Consider the following 16,495-nt stretch of genomic DNA (forward strand, 5'->3'; position numbering starts at 1 on the left):
ACTAGACCCCAGACGTCGCGTTCGCTCTCCGCTGGTAAAGTCGAGGGGCACTCCAGCAGTACTCTGGAAACCGTGTACTCTCCTAGCGACCTGCCTATGACGACAGTGCCGATCGGTTCTCCATCAACGTGTACTTGTCCTCCGACCGAAACTGTGACTCTGGCGGCTAGCATAAAGTCCAGACCCAGGAGAAAGGGGTCGCGGATGGGTGCGACGTAGACGTCCCAGTCCTTGGTCTTACGGCCCAAGCGGATGGTGACTCTATACTTCGGAGTCTCGGTCATTTCTTTCCCCTCCTCCGCGTTCCTCAGGACGGCAGTCCCCACACTTGGCTGACCAGCTAGCTCCAGCTGACGGAAGGTGTCTTCAGACATGACGGTCGCCTCCGCGCCGGTGTCCACAACGCACTTGAGTTCCAGTTTGTTGACCGTGATGGGCACTACCAGACTAGGACCATCTCCTGCTGCTCGGTTTATGCGGGGTGCTGGCTGGCTATCGGCCTTTTCCTTGACGTGAGGGCTCGGTGAGCGGGAGGTGCAGTCTCGTTTGAAGTGGCCCTGGCCTCCACACTGGTAACAGGAGCCTCTAGGGGTGGCGCCCGGACTCGGTGATTGGTAACGCCGCTGCCCATTAGTGCTGCTCGCCGGCCGCTCTAGAGTTCTGCCCCGTTCCTCCTTCTTCTGTTCGGCTGTGTCGGATGTCAGCTGCGGGGGGGACGGTTTCCAGGAACGCCGCATTTCCTGCAGCAGCGCCGCTACCTCGGCTTTCAACTCCTTGATGTCAGCATTTAGGTCGGACTGCGTCGCGCCGGTGGCCGTCGATGTCGGGTTTGGCGCTCCCCCTTTACGCTCATCATCCCATGACACTCGGCGAATCCGCCCCTTAGCTTCGCTCTCCCTTCCAAGCGTTGCTCGATAGTCGTATTCTCGGGCTTCTACCTTCTTGAGGGCGTCTGCCAGGGTCTTAGGTTCGGAGCCCAGGACTTCGTAGGCGATGTTTTGGTTGCGCAGGCCTCGCAGGAACGCCTCGGCCGCGAACTCCTCCTGCAGTCCGACGTCGACCCCTGGATAGGCTAGCGTAACCAGCTTCCGTACTTCCTCTCCAAATTCAGACAGGCTAGTCTCCTTCCCCTGCCGAACCTCGCTCAGTTTACGGCGGGCAGTACTTTCGGGTATTTCTCGTCCGAAACGGCGCCGTAGCTGCTCCACCAGCTTGTCGTAGTCCTCGCGGATAGGAGTCGGTTGCGCCATAACGAATGACATAGCGCCTTCTCGCAGTCGCAGGTAGAGCATGTCCAGGCAGACTTCCTTGCTCCAATTCCGCTTCCGGGCCATCCTCTCAAACGCGCCAATAAAGGAGTCCCAGTCGCCCTTCCCATCGTAGGTAGCTAGCAGCTTCACTTCACTTTCGTGTCCTACTTCTCTCCTGTAGCTACTACTCCGGTCCCGACCGTTCCCTACCACTGGACTATTTGTTATGACGGATGGCGGCCCTCCGGTACCACCAGTAGGCGGCGCCGCGTCACCCCGGCTGGGCGTGCTCAGGAAATGGTGACTCCCTTCCGGAAATGCGTTCCGGGCTCTGGCGCTCCTACCACCCCGCTCCGCTGGAGTACTGGTGACAAGGGGTTTGGGATGGTGACTTCTGTTGCGGCCATCCGCTACTGGGCCGACATTCTCCATTCCCGGGGGCAAAGCATATTCACGGGGTCTCACATCCGGTCCGTCTGGACGGGGGACCAGTGGAGTAGTTAACTCCATGTCCTGCACCTCCAATGTTGTAATGCTATGACTGGCTCCATGGCCACTATCAAAGCCCTCCTGATAGCCATTGAATGGCTTCGGGGAACTAGGGAGCGGGTGGAGTCCCGTGCTCAATTGCTGCACAGCGGGAGGTTGGGGATGTGGCACAACTCGCCCGACAAGTACCCCTTTAAGCATGCACTTCACCTCCTCCATTGATTGTTCCTGCTTTTCTTGGTTAAGGAGGGACCGCTCAAACATTTGGGCTAGACGACACATCTGCTTTTCCATTTCGCTTTCCACAGCGCTATCCTCTCCCCCCCCTACAGCACCGTGCTCCACGTGCTCGATCTCCTCAGTAGGTTCCAACATCATCTAGATCACATGCAACGATGGTCTTGATAAAGTGCTACTGCACGTAATTAGCCGGTTGCTAGTTAGCAAGGACGCTAACGTAAATAGCAATAGCACCGCTATTCTGTATGGAGACAGAATGCAATCCAATTTCACCACTTCTGAACACCACTTGTCGCGGGACTGGGTTTAGATGTTCTTATATTAAGTAGTTGGAGGCTGGGAATTATGGTGCGACAACACAGTCTCTGGCGTTAATTAGCCGGGCTAGGCTACGGGTTTAGCAACCCACCTTGCACTGCTCCTGCAGTCTGCAGACGATGACGGACGCTGGCTAGCCTGGCTGGGATGGTCTCACTCTGCAGACACTCGCACTGTCACTGGCTGCACACTCTGATCTCTCTCTGGGGGCTGGTAATCACTCTTACTGGTTCTATTATGGTCGTCGCTGGTTAGTCACTGTCTAGCGTCAGCTCAGTCGAGGTGTAGGAGTCAGGAATGTTACGTCTGATCGCTAACACGTTATGCTAAGCTAACACTGTGTGACAGTCTGTAAACCACTATAACAACTAACCCACGCTGTGCTGTGCAATGGATAACAATAGGCAGCACGCACGCATTCCTAAGTCTCTTCTCATTGGCTAACAGGGTCTCGCGTTACTTTAGTCAGACTGTCTGTTTGTCACTATCTGTCAGGGAGCTTTCCCGCAACAGTAGTTTACACATAATTCCCCTTATTGAGCTGGTAGGAACGTTTGTTTACAGCTGCTGTTTTCTCGGTCCGTGTTTGCAGTGGTACACTTCCGCTGCGCGGAGTTTTGCTGCTGTTGTTGTTACGGTGAAGATAAATGGTGCACGTTGTGTAGCCGCAAGAGAAAGTTGTCACGACTCCTGGTTGAGCTCCTCTACACTAACATAATATACGTACCGTCGTTAAGTGACATTATTTGTTTCCTCGAAGTAATGACCCCAGAACGAAGTTTAGTCTGCTGCTAACGACCGCTTGTTAACCGACTCGCTCGCTAGCTAGCCGATATTAAAGAAGTGTCCGCCAGCGGCTCTCCTATGAAGCGGAATTCCTCCAGAACGGAAAAAAATATGGCCGAACAGCAACCGGCTTTTGCCTCTGAACTTTCTGAAGACGAGATGAACACAATCGACAGGGACCACACTCATACCCACGGCCTAAAAGCCCACAAGTGGCTCCTTTCACCTGCTCCTGACACGCCATTAAAAAGTCCAGAAATGAAGAAAACCAGAACCGAACCTACGCTGCTCGAGGTACAGACCAGCACAGCATCTTAACTGCATAGATTAACGAGAGGTCAGACAATATCTAGAAGAAATGGTGAAAAATAACGCTAGCATCGGCTCTCTGAACAGATCGCTTGACTTTGCATTCAAAGAGGTTAACGACCTTAAAAGTGACATGAAAGCGGTGAAAGTAACTTGCACGGAGAACAACAAGGAATTAAAGGAACCGGAAGAGCAGCTGAACGTGGCTGAGAGAGACCGTCGTAGATGGACCCTACGCATCGTTGGACTTCAGAGCAAAAACATCAGAACTGGAGCGGATTGTGTGCCGCATTCGTTTGATGGGTGCAACAACTGTGCAGGGAAGAGAGAAAGACGCTGGTAAGAACGAAGATATTCCGCCTGTCAAATAATCATGTTTGAGTGTTGTCTCACATCACATTAGAATTAGTGTCTTGTCTTGTCTGGTGTATGGGCACTTGGAGACTGCACCGCCCGAACAAGGACATCAGTTTCCTCCTGGGAGAAGCTTTTCTTCCGTGGCCGGTCTGGACTTCCGCCGTCCATTACGAAACTGGCAGTTCGCCATGACAGAGCTGCGTTTAGAGGAATGATAGGAACTCATTTGATTGGCCGTAACTGAAGACAGCCCCCCCTCACCACCACCACCGCTCCCATTCGTTCTAATCCAACCCTTTACAACTAACTGCGCCTCAGTTGTGCCCGATTACACCAGCGCAGCATGTCCCGAAATGAGCTGAAAAGTATTGGCCACACATTCGACTGCGCCGTGACCCGGAAAATAGACCCGTTTACAGTTGGTAAACAGTGATCACGTGATTTTGCTGCAAAAATGCGCGCGCATACTTTGCGTGACGTAGGTCATACAAGGGTCTAACGTTCCGTTTAAGCGACACAGTTTTGAGTTAACAAAAACATTGTTAACTTACCCGATATGAAATGGGCGCCACATACGCGTGCATTTTTTTATGATGTCTTCGGTCCAGTCCAGTCGTTTTATTGCTTGTAGCCACAATCTTCGCCTGTTTGCATTGAACGGTCTTTTCCCCGATGGAATGCAGTAGAAATTAATACCTTTAGTTTTGCTAGACCTGTTCTGGTAACCCACAACACAACAAGATGACATTTTAAACATTTAAATATCAATCGATCAAAAATCCACTTGCGCTCTGCATTGATTGGAGATGGAGAAGTTGCTTCTTTTGCTGCCAAAATGCGCGCGCATCAGCCATTGACGCTCGAATGATTTGAAATTGGACGGGACAACAACAACCACAACAGGTCTATATGGGATAGTTTGGCAGACCCCTGCAGTTAGGTGTGACATTTTTAACGAGGCTCTGCTCTTTGGCTGTGAGTGAAGTGACAGTTTATTGATGATTACACAAGCATGGGGTGAGTCTTTTCTATAGAGCCATGCCAAGGCCGATAAAATGTTTACTGTGTCTTTAACACAGCCACCAGAGACACTAATATGTACATCACAAGTCCAGAAAAAAGACACACATTCACACACACACACACACACACACACACACACACACACACACACACACACACACACACACACACACACACACACACGTACAAATGGAAACGAACACACACACACACACACACACACACACACACACACACACACACACACACACACACACACAATGCACATAAGCACTCATATGGACACAAACATATTTAGACACACATAAACAGACACACCCATATAGACACACACTTATGCACTGACAAATACGCACAGTGACAAAACCAATGCATAATCAGACTCACACAGAGAAATACACTAATGTCTCTGTCAGAGATGGAGAGAGGCACGCCCTGGCTGGCAGTGCCAGTCTTATCTTCTAATGAGAAAAAAGCTGCATCTCTTCCCTTTGCCTCCTCAATCAGGAGATGAACCACAGCCCTCTGCTTGCTGAACCACTTCTTCAAAGCTCCAAAACAGCACTTCAGAACAAGAGCTCTAATTCACTAATGAAAAATAACAAATGAGGCTGATTTGCTTTTACCGCTTATTGCAATTTCCTGCCTCACTGTAGATGGTTCATTAAGTTTGGAGTTTGTCTAGTGCAGTGAGCCAAGCCTCAAAGCTCAAGCCATCTATGTTATGGGAGAATATAATAGGACCTACATTATCTACTCTCTCACTCTCTCTCAGTTGTACTTACTTGACCTTTGGTTCTTGATGAAGAAGAGCTTCAGCCTCTCCTTGAAGGTGTTTTCATTCACGTAGAATTCTACCTGCACCCTGCCGGAGACGAGACATGTGTTAGTTTATACGTGGTTCAGTTAAAAATGGAATCAGATGTGCACAAAGACAGACAATCAGGGCCATACATGCATGCACAAACAAGTGCTTAGATGCGAAAAAAAAAGACACACACCCCCCCCCCCACACAAACACACACACACCAGCATGGACACATGAAGAAACCCAAAAACTTTTCATATTAACAAGAGCCACATTGAATTACATTTGACTCAACACTGTATAGTGCATCCAAGGGTGGTATAAGCAGGCACTAATGGATATCATCTACATCTGCAGCGATGCGTTCTTGCTGAAAACAAGGCCACTTATAGTTAACTTCAGCACACACCCCCACTGATTAGAAATGGACATGGTCATGTGGTTGACAGTTACTTCAACAGGATATGATCAAGTGACAAATGTCATGGTGCCAACAGAAACAAAAGCACTCAGTCATACAGTAACAGGTTTTTTTTTGCCAGACAGTAATTACTAATGTTTATATCCTGTTATTGTCTGAACCTTCCTTGGATTAAGGGTATACCCTTAATCCAAGGAAGGTTCAGACAATAATAGCCTGCTAAATTCAAGAGGCCATTGAAACTTTAACAAGTTATACTGTACGGTAAGCTTCTAAACTACTACTACTACAACTACTTTTGGCTGCTCCCGTTAGGGGTCGCCACAGTGGCTCAGCCGTTTCCATCTCTTCCTGCCCCCTGCATCTTCTGTCATGCTAACCACATGCATGTCCTCCCTCACTACATCCATAAACCTCCTCTTTGGCCTTTCTCTTTTCCTCTTGTCTGGCAGCTCCATCTTCAGTATCCTTCTCCCAATATACCCAGTATCGTTCCTCCACACATGTCCAAGCCATCTCAATCTTGCCTGTCTTGCTTTGTCTCCAAAACATCCAACCTGAGCTGTCCCTCTAATATACTCATTCCTAATTCTGTCCTTCTTCATCACTCCCAATGAAAATCTTAGCATCTTCAACTCTGCCACCTCCAGCTCCCCCTCCTGTCTTTTCGTCAGTGCCACCGTCTCCAAACCATATAACATAGCTCGTCTCACAACCATCTTGTAAACCTTCCCTTTAACTCTTGCTGGTACCCTTCTGTCACAAATCACTCCTGACACTCCATCCTGCCTGCACTCTTTTCTTCACCTCTCTTCCACACTCCCCGTTACTTTGAACAGTTGACCCCAAGTATTTAAACTCATCCACTTTGTCACCTCTACTCATTGCATTCTCACCATTCTGCTGTCCTCCCTCTCATTCACACATATATTCCGTCTTGCTCCTACTGACTTCCATTCCTCTTCTCTCCAGTGCATACCTCCACCTCTCCAGGCTCTCCTCAACCTGCACCCTACTCTCACTACCCATCACAATGTCATCCACGGACATCACAGTCCACGGAGACTCCTGTCTGATCTTGTCCATCAACCTGTCCATCACCATTGCAAACAAGAAAGGGCTTAGAGCCGATCCTTGACGTAATCCCACCTCTACGCTGAACCCATCCGTCATTCCTACCACACACATCACCACTGTCAGACTTCCCTCATATATATCCTGCTCCACTCCTGCATACTTCTCTGCCACTCCCAACTTCCTCACATAATACCACACGTCCTCTCTGCACCCTGTCGTATGCTTTCTCTAAATCCACAAACACACAATGTAATGCCTTGTGACCTTCTCTATACTTCTCCATCAACACTCTCAAAGCAAACGCCACATCTGTAGTTCTCCTTTGTGGTATGAAAACGTACTGCTGCTCGCTAATCACCACCTCTCCTCTTAACCTACCCTCCGATACTCTTTCCCATAGCTTTATGCCGTGGCTGATCAACTTTAGGGGTTATTCTCATATTCCGTCACATATCACGTGACGGCAACACATCCGCCATGTTGGAGGACAATGGCTCCAATCCGTAGGATACTGTGTTTCTCTCATTGCGCGATCCTAAACGTTTTCTAAACAGTCAGAGTGGACAGAAATTGTTTCAAGGGTTGAGTCATACAGAATAGCTATCGTGGTTCGATGTTTTACAATGGTTAATTTCTGCGCTATTTTGGTTCTTCCAATCGAGCTGACAGAAAGCGGGACAAGTCCTACTTTGGCTTTCCAAAGATAATCAGCCATCAAGGAGAAGAAACTCGGAAGGTTGTCAGAGGAAAGAAGAAGAAAATGGATATCGACAATAAGTCAGGAAGATCTTACAGATGAAAAATTAGTATCATGTAGAAGTTCAGATACTTGCTTTTACAAAAGGGGAAAAGCAGCTTGGTCCTTTAGAAATTGAGGCAACAAGAAAAATTGCATCCTTCCGCATCCATGTGGAGCGTGTCATTGGCCTAGTACTGAGAAAATTTACAATTTTACAAAGAATTTTACCAACAGTCTACCTCAGTAATAAGGATAGTGCTGGTATGACAACAGTGGATAAAATTGCCTTGGTTTCTTGTGCACTGACAAATGTGTGTGACACAGTAGTTCTTTCAAACTGAGACAACTTTCAAGTTATATATTATTCATTGTATAAAACTTATACTTTTAAGAAACAAACGCATTTACAAATAAAAACAACATTCCAATTTTATTAGACATTTTTCAATTAAAATTACATGGTTTGAATATAATTAGTACAAGAGGGAGAGAAACTGCTTTTGTTTTGTAAATTTGTTAACATATCAGTCTAACGTATCGATAAGTGCGAGTTTTTCCATATATATCTCCTTGGTTTTTCCTTCTAAAGCTTGTACATAATGTAGCGTGCATGGATAAGTAGACACGTTGGCCGCTGGCTGACGGGTCGGACCCTTTAGTCAAGCGGTCAGCGATGTCTGCCGCAGTGTGGGCGATACGGGCTGGCGTCCCGGCCGCGTCAGTTCCTGTGGTTACCCCCCAAAGTCGCTGCATTTTTTTTTCCTCACTCACACTGGAAAACTTTACACATCACTTCCATTTGCTCTAATCTAAATCAAATAACAGTCTTCAGAGTGGGGAGGGGGCATCTGAAAGGATGCATGTGACCATTCCACTTATGAAAAAAAACTCTCCTTTTATCTCTCCACTATCATCTTTTCTCTTTTTGATCTTCACTTCACTCTAGCGGATGGCCTTGACAGGCTGCTTGTAGCTGGAGTTGATAGGCCGTGGGATGGACTTTGAACCCATACAGCCTTGGGACAAACTGATTAGTGGGCCTCTTGGGCCTGTACTCCGGGTGCGCCATGAAGCGCATGTGGGGGAAGCCACTGCCAAAGTAGGCTCCATCTATGTGGCGGTGTCTCGAGAATTTGGGTGTGTACACATCCATGCACTTGGGACAGTACAGCTTCACCATAGCCTCTGCTGGGATGTCTGACAGGCCAACTGGAAGCATGGGCTGATTCTCACAGTAGACCCTAGGGCAGCGGTCGGGAACCTATGGCTCGCGAGCCATATATGGCTCTTCCGGTCACGGCATATGGCTCCCAGACAATTTTGAGTTGAAAAAAAAATCAGTTTGGAACTGATTTTAAAATACTTGTGATATTTCTTAATAATACTGTGTCATTTTAAAGTAAACAGAAATTAGTTTTGAAGATACATTTCACGATTCACGGGTCACCCGTGGGTCGGGTCGGGAACCAATGGCTCGCGAGCATGTCCGGGTCATTGTAAAGGCGAAGAAATCAATTTTATCAGATAGCCAACTAGTTTATCCGCTTCAACCCTTGTAACGGAAAAGAGGGCGAAAAGAAAAAAAGACGATGATTACCGTGCGTTCCAGGCTGCGTGCACAGAGGAATTTGCATTTGTGGAGAGAGCAGGATCTGCGGTATGTCTAATATGCAATGATAAAATTGCATCGATGAAACTGTCAAATATAAAGCGGCACTTCGATACGCACCATGCTTCATTTGCATGGAAATATCCAGCGGGGGACAGCAGGAAAAGGGCATGCGAGGAGCTACAGCGGAGAGTGCAGACGAGTCAGCAGCAACTACGTGTGTGGACCAAGCAAGGTGACGGGAATTCCGCTAGCTTTGCGGGGGCTTTGGCAATAGCAAGGAATGGAAAGTCATTCACAGATGGCGAGTATGCCAAAACATTCATGCTTGATGTGGCCAATGAACTGTTTGATGACTTCCCAAATAAAGACGAGATAATCAAACGAATAAAAGACATGCCCCTGTCAGCAAGAACTGTGCACGATCGTAGCATCATGATGGCAAATCAAGTCGAGGAAACACAAATTAAGGACATAAACGCCGGGACATACTTTTCTCTCGCGTTAGATGAGTCAACAGACGTTAGCCATCTATCTCAGTGCAGTATCATTGCCAGGTATGCTCCAGGTGACACACTGCGTGAGGAAAGCTTGGCTGTTTTGCCAATGAAAGGGACAACAAGAGGAGAGGATTTATTCACGTCTTTCATGGAGTTTGCTAAAGAAAAAAAACTACCGATGGATAAGCTTATTTCTGTCTGTACTGATGGTGCACCCTGTATGTTGGGGAAGAACAAAGGATTTGTAGCGCTTCTCCGTGAACATGAAAAGAGAGCCATCCTAAGTTTTCATTGCATCCTGCACCAGGAGGCGCTTTGCGCTCAGACGTGTGGCCAGGAGCTTGGCGAGGTGATGTCTCTGGTCATTCGAGTGGTCAACTTTATTGCTGCCCGAGCTTTAAATGATCGCCAGTTTAAAGCTCTGTTAGAAGAAGTTGGGAATCATTATCCCGGTCTGCTTTTACACAGCAACGTGCGTTGGTTGTCAAGGGGGAAGGTGCTCAGCCGTTTTGCAACTTGCCTGAGTGAAATCCGGACTTTTCTTGAAATGAAAGGCGTCAAGCATCCTGAGCCAGACAACACTGACTGGCTCCTGCAGTTTCACTATCTCGTGGACATAACTGGCCATCTGAACCAGCTCAATGTGAAAATGCAAGGTATTGGAAATACAATCTCATCCCTTCAACCAGCAGTGTTTGCATTTGAAAGCAAGCTGGAAGTCTTTCTCAGGGACATTGAAACAGGTCGTCTTCTGCACTTTGAAAGACTGCAACAATTTAGAGATGCATGCTTAGCAAGTGACTCCACTCAACATCTGGATCTCCAGCAGCTAGCTGGCTTTACGTCCAATCTCCTGCAGTCATTCAAAGCACGTTTTGGAGAATTTCGTGCGCGCACTGGTCTTTTCAAGTTCATCACTCATCCACATGAGTGTGCAGTGGACAAAATCGACCTGACATGCATCCCCGGGGTCTCTGTCGGAGACTTTGAGCTGGAAGTTGCTGACCTGAAGGCATCAGACATGTGGATGAGTAAGTTCAAGTCACTTAATGGAGAGTTTGAAAGTCTTGCGTGACAGCGAGCAGAGCTGGCGAGGGAACACATGTGGACAGAAATGAAAAATCTTCAACCTGAAGACCAGCTGATTCTTAAAACTTGGAACGAGCTTCCTGTGACATACCACACAATGCAGCGTGTGAGTATTGCCGTATTGACCATGTTTGGCTCTACATATGCATGTGAGCAGTCATTCTCGCATATGAGGAACATTAGGACCAACCTACGCTCACGTTTAACTGATGGAAGCCTCAACACCTGCATGAAGCTCAACCTCACCATGTATGAACCAGACTACAAGGCCATCAGCAAAACCATGCAGCACCAGAAGTCGCATTAAAAGTAAGACATATTTAAATATTATACGTTAAAAATACTATATGGCTCTCAATGAAATATATTTAGAAATATTTGGCTTTTATGGCTCTCCCAGTCAAAAAGGTTCCTGACCCCTGCCCTAGGGCCATAGCCAAAGTCTCCCTGCTGGTACTTTTCCAACATCTGTGCAATGCCTCGGTTGGTGAGGATGTAGCGTGCGTGGATGAGACCGTACAGCACCTCAACCGCCTTCCCAATCAGGTTACTCTGGTTGGGGCTGTCCTCCAATGCTACATCTGTTTCTAAGTCCAGAATCATATCTAGGGCTTGGCGGTAGTGGAGAACCTGCTCATTGAGCCCTGTCATATTGAAATTGTCCTGGATGTAGTCTTCATCTACCTCGCATAAAAATTCATTACGCCTCAGTCCACAGAACAAGGAAATCCACGACGCTTCTTCTGAACTGCTCATAGCTGGAAACGGCTGTTGCATGTTTCCAGCAGGGGGAGCTTCAGTGTTATGGAAGGGCGGGCCGGCTGGCTGGTTAAAGGAAAGCCCTGGCTGCATGGGGAAGTTGCCTCCTCCCCATGGCAGGTTCTGATGTGCATGGAAAGCGAGCTGGCCTCCAGAATACTGAGAGTTCATTGGTTCAGAGAATCCCTGGTTGGTCATTGTGAAGTTCTGCTGGAGTGGGCCAGAATTATCAAAGACAGGTGGGCCTAAAGGCCACATGGGGGGCTGGATGTTATGTGGGGGACCAAAGCTTGGGGGGACCTGCTGTCCCCAGGGACAGTCAGAGTGTGGGGCCATGTTGGGTACATCATACCTTGGACCAGGACGGCCTGGCCCATCAAACCTCATAGGAACAGGACCTTCAAAATGGTACATTTGGTACAGAGGACCATCAAAGCATATTGGAACCTGCTGTTGGAAACCCATGGGGCCAAGTTCAGGTCCCATGTTGTTGGCAAACCTTCGTCGGTCATCAAAGCGCTGCAGGGGACCCTCAAAGTGCACAGGCCCAGGCCCCTTTCCATCAAACCTCACTGGTGGTTGCTGACCCATGGGGCCTTCAAACACCCCTGAGCCCTGAGAATGGGGTGGGCCTTCAAACCTCCCCATACCATCCCCTTTTCTAATTGGACCATGAGACACAGGTAGGCCATCATAGCGACTGGGCCCATCAAACCGCTCTGGAATATTGTGCAGGGTTGGACCAGAACCATCAAACCCACCTAGTCCCTGGTGATGGGGTCCATCATATTGAGACGTGTCTTCATATCACCCAGATGAAGTGCTGCTCTCAAATTGTTCGGGATGGAGTCGGAATGGGCCCGTGTGACCGGGTCCATCGTACCTTGAGGGAGGATGGCCTCCTTCGTGAGGTGGCGTATGGGCTGAGGAGTCACTATGATGTCATAGAGAGGAGAATGGGCCTCTTGCTGGTGCTTTTAGGATGGACCTAGCCAGACCAGGAGGAGGGGGACCCTTTCGTCGAGTGGTCAGTGATGTCTCCCACGGTGCGGGCAATACGGGTCCGCGTCCAGGCCCCGGCAGTTCCTGTGGTTGCCCCCCGAATTCACTGCAATAATTCTTGATGGAAGGCTTTGCGGAAATGCGCGAGATTGGCCTAACTGCCTAAAATCTTCAAATAAAATCTGTCCCTTTGCGCCGTTAGGCCACAACTTTGTAAAAATTTGTTTTGTAAACAGCTTTTTGAAGCGTGGATCACAACTGCGATGTTTTATTTCCGTACATTTTGTCCAATTTTCGCTTAAAATTTCGTTCTTGTAAACACAGATCGACGATGAGAACTTGAGTGTAAACAGTGGCTGCTAAGGTCTCGCTGTCCTCCAACATGGCGGAGCTGTTCGTTGTCAACGAACAAGTCAAGTGATTGAGAATAACCCATACCTCTGTGGTTACTACAGTTCTGCACACCACCCTTGTTCTTGAAAATCGGTACCAGTACACTTCTTCTCCACTACTCAGGCATCTGGTAAACACCGGTATGGTAAGCTTTCCAATAAAAACCTTATCAGCATGTCATCCATTGAATATTACCGTACATGTCTGTCTTCTGTTGTCCACCAGCTATTGGGCTCAATTCCAGCACAATGCAGCTAAATTAGTCACATAAGCCTTTTGGCTTGTCATCCTGACCAAAAAGCAAACAAAAACAAACCCGGCACCAGTACTGTTTAACAGTATAACAATAGTCTTAAAGATGTAACCCATCCTATATATCTCAGCTCTCCGAGGTTCATATGGCTTTTTGAGTCGCTCCCATGAGAAATGAATGCAAGCCCTTCATGCAACCTATGTGAAAACACAGTTGCACATGCGCTCTTAACAACACTTCATATTTCATCTTTAAATCCAGCGTGCATTCATGTAATAAAAAACTTATTGATGTTTATGTCAGAATTTTTTGTTGGACACCACTTTATATATATATATCTTATAAATCCATATCTTGTTGAAATATTATATCCTTCTCTCATTCCGATGTGTGGCTAAAGTTTTTGCTTGTCTCTTCTGCATATGTGAACAGGATGTTGTACTGCTGTAAAGCCCACTGAGGCAAATGTGTAATTTGTGATAATGGGATATACAAATAAAATTGACTTGACTTGACTTGACTCTTACTCTCTCTCGCTCTCTCCATGAATTAGTCAAAGGTGGGGAGAACAGCTAGGCTGATAAAGAGCACTAAAACCATCATACTCATTTATAATTGACAGGCTTCTCCCTTCAAAAATCTAGAATGGGTGCATTTACAACGCAGCATTAATTTGCTGCTCTTACTGCAATTACCGAGACGGCCATGTGAATGCCTTTATCTGATCTGCAAAGTCGAGGTAAAATCTCAACTGACGCATTGAACACCGGATTAAGACCCCTGGATTTTTTGCACAATCTTTTGCTCTTTTGATGCATGGGTGTACGCCTTACTGTGATTTCTTTCAGATTTTGAAACTGCACGTCAGGGAGAAGTAGCAGATCCCGAATGACAACACACAAGGCTCCACACTTCAACACCCTGCTGCAAACACACAGGCTGATGATGACGACAGTCTTCTTTCACTTGATCATGTTGTCTGATCATTTTGTGGTAACACCAAGTGCAGCTACATGAAAATGAAAGTGATGAAAATCCATTGCACGGGCTAGAGGTCAGAAAGATGGAGGGAAACAGCAAACACGTCATTTCCCTGGATCACACAGCGTTTATGGGAAGAATCGCGTGCAAGCAGCTGTTAAGAGTAATCGCATGATCAGTAGCCACAGTACATAATAATCAAACTATTTGTCTTAACAGATAACTCCTAAGAATCGCCTTTTGCTGCATGTAACCATACACTGTTTTGAAAACCAAATTACAGCATTTTTAAACCCCAGTGACACAGATATACAATGGCAAATATTAAACCACGAATGGGTCACAGGGATGCCATTCCCTTGAACGGGCTCAGGGGCCAGAAATAATGGTGCTTCATTCATTACAAAAGATGAGCTCGGTACTACAACTTTCATGTCCACATGTGGGTAAAGATGAGTGTGGGAAGCACAGGCTGATGAATCCCCCCCCCCTCTCTCGCCCTCTCTCTCCCTCTCTCGCCCCCTCTCTCTCGCTCTCTCTCGCCCTCTCTCGCCCTCTCTCTCTCTCTCTCTCGCCCTCTCTCGCCTTCTCTCTCTCTCCCTCTCTCTCTCACTCTCTCGCCCTCTCTCTCGCTCTCTCTCGCCCTCTCTCTCCCTCTCTCGCCTTCTCTCTCTCTCCCTCTCTCTCGCCCCCCCCCTCTCTCGCTCTCTCTCTCGCCCTCTCTCTCTCTCGCCCTCTCTCTCGCGCCCTCTCTCGCCCTCTCTCTCCCTCTCTCTCTCTCTCTCTCTCTCTCTCTCTCTCTCTCTCTCTCTCTCTCTCTCTCTCTCTCTCTCGCCCTCTCTCCCTCTCTCTCTCTCTCTCGCCCTCTCTCTCTCTCTCTCTCTCCCTCTCTCGCCCTCTCTCTCTCTCTCGCCCTCTCTCGCCTTCTCTCTCTCCCCCTCTCTCGCCCCCTCTCTCTCTCGCTCTCTCTCTCGCCCTCTCTCTCTCGCCCTCTCTCTCTCTCCCTCTCTCTCGCCCTCTCTCTCCCTCTCTCTCGCCCTCTCTCGACCTCTCTCTCCCTCTCTCTCGCCCTCTCTCCTTCTCTCTCGCCCTCTCTCTCCCTCTCTCTCTCTCTCTCTCTCTCTCTCTCTCTCTCTCTCTCTCGACGTCTCTCGCCCTCTCTCTCTCTCTCGCTCTCTGAGTGGATGGGGGCGTGACTGAGCGTGGGAGCGTTTGTTGTGATCTCTACGGAGTGAGTGACTTCCAAACTTTTTGTTCTATCTTTCATTGTAAATATGGTAAACAGTATGTATTGTAGGGTTTGCATTGTTTGGTGTGCTTAAAGGGAGATTTTAGGGACGTTGTGTGCGGGGACGCGGGAAGGGCGGGGGGGGGGTGCTGAAGGTGCTGCAGCTCCTTCTAGCGGAGATGGGAATAGCCTGCCATCTTGGACGCAGCAGTGCACCTGACCTGCGATATGCCGAAATGAAAACGAAAAAACAAGAACACCAATATAAGGCTAGTGATGACCGTGACACGGACGACGCGTTGAAAATAATATTTTTGATTATTTATTGAAGAATTTGTTGTTGTTATTGAGGAAACGTATTCCTTCATCTTTAAGCATCTTTCTGTAAAATATGGTAAATTGATTTAAAAAAAAACATAATGAAGTCACACTTTTACCTCCGGTTGACAGCACCCCCTACTTAGAACGTCTTCCCGCGCCCCTGGTTGTGTGTGTGTGTGTGTGTGTGTGTTTGTAGTCAGCCAGTGTTTCCTGGTTGGCGTCCTAAACACCAGTATGGATCTGACCAAACTGACTAGGAGGCCTGGCCTTAAGACCGTGCCGGCTTTCCCTTGTTCAGTGGAGGAGCACTCTGGCCTTGGGGCAGGTTGTGGGTTGCAGCAGCATTAAGTCCGCTGCTCGGACGAACAGTGCAGTGGTCATCTTTGTGGACGGCGCTGAAAAGGTGAACGCAGTGATGGAGAACGGGATTGTGGTATCTGTTCTGCCCCTTGCCACACCAGCGGAAAAAAGTGACTTTGTCAAATGTTCCCCCGGTCATTAGAGATGAAGTGTCGACACGGGAGTTATCGCGACATGGAAAAC

General features: G+C 48.0%; 2 protein-coding genes across 7 annotated transcripts in view; both read right to left on the reverse strand.

Moving 5' to 3' along the window:
• The window catches only part of LOC130121764 (potassium channel subfamily T member 1-like), a 166,005-nt gene that overhangs the window by 86,092 nt on the left and 63,418 nt on the right, over positions 1 to 16,495 (reverse strand). For all 6 annotated transcript variants that reach the window (XM_056290844.1, XM_056290763.1, XM_056290681.1 and 3 more), the window contains one exon: positions 5,558 to 5,637. In XM_056290844.1, the coding sequence (XP_056146819.1) occupies positions 5,558 to 5,637 (80 nt within the window). The remainder of the gene's footprint in view (positions 1 to 5,557; positions 5,638 to 16,495) is intronic.
• LOC130126674 (casein kinase II subunit beta-like) lies at positions 8,755 to 11,771 on the reverse strand. Its single transcript, XM_056296288.1, has 2 exons — positions 11,433 to 11,771; positions 8,755 to 9,078 (listed from the first exon to the last, which is right to left on the reverse strand). The coding sequence occupies exons 1-2, from the start codon at positions 11,769 to 11,771 to the stop codon at positions 8,755 to 8,757; spliced, it is 663 nt and encodes a 220-aa protein (XP_056152263.1).

Source organism: Lampris incognitus, chromosome 1 (assembly GCF_029633865.1).
Source record: "Lampris incognitus isolate fLamInc1 chromosome 1, fLamInc1.hap2, whole genome shotgun sequence".
NCBI classification, from domain to species: domain Eukaryota; kingdom Metazoa; phylum Chordata; class Actinopteri; order Lampriformes; family Lampridae; genus Lampris; species Lampris incognitus.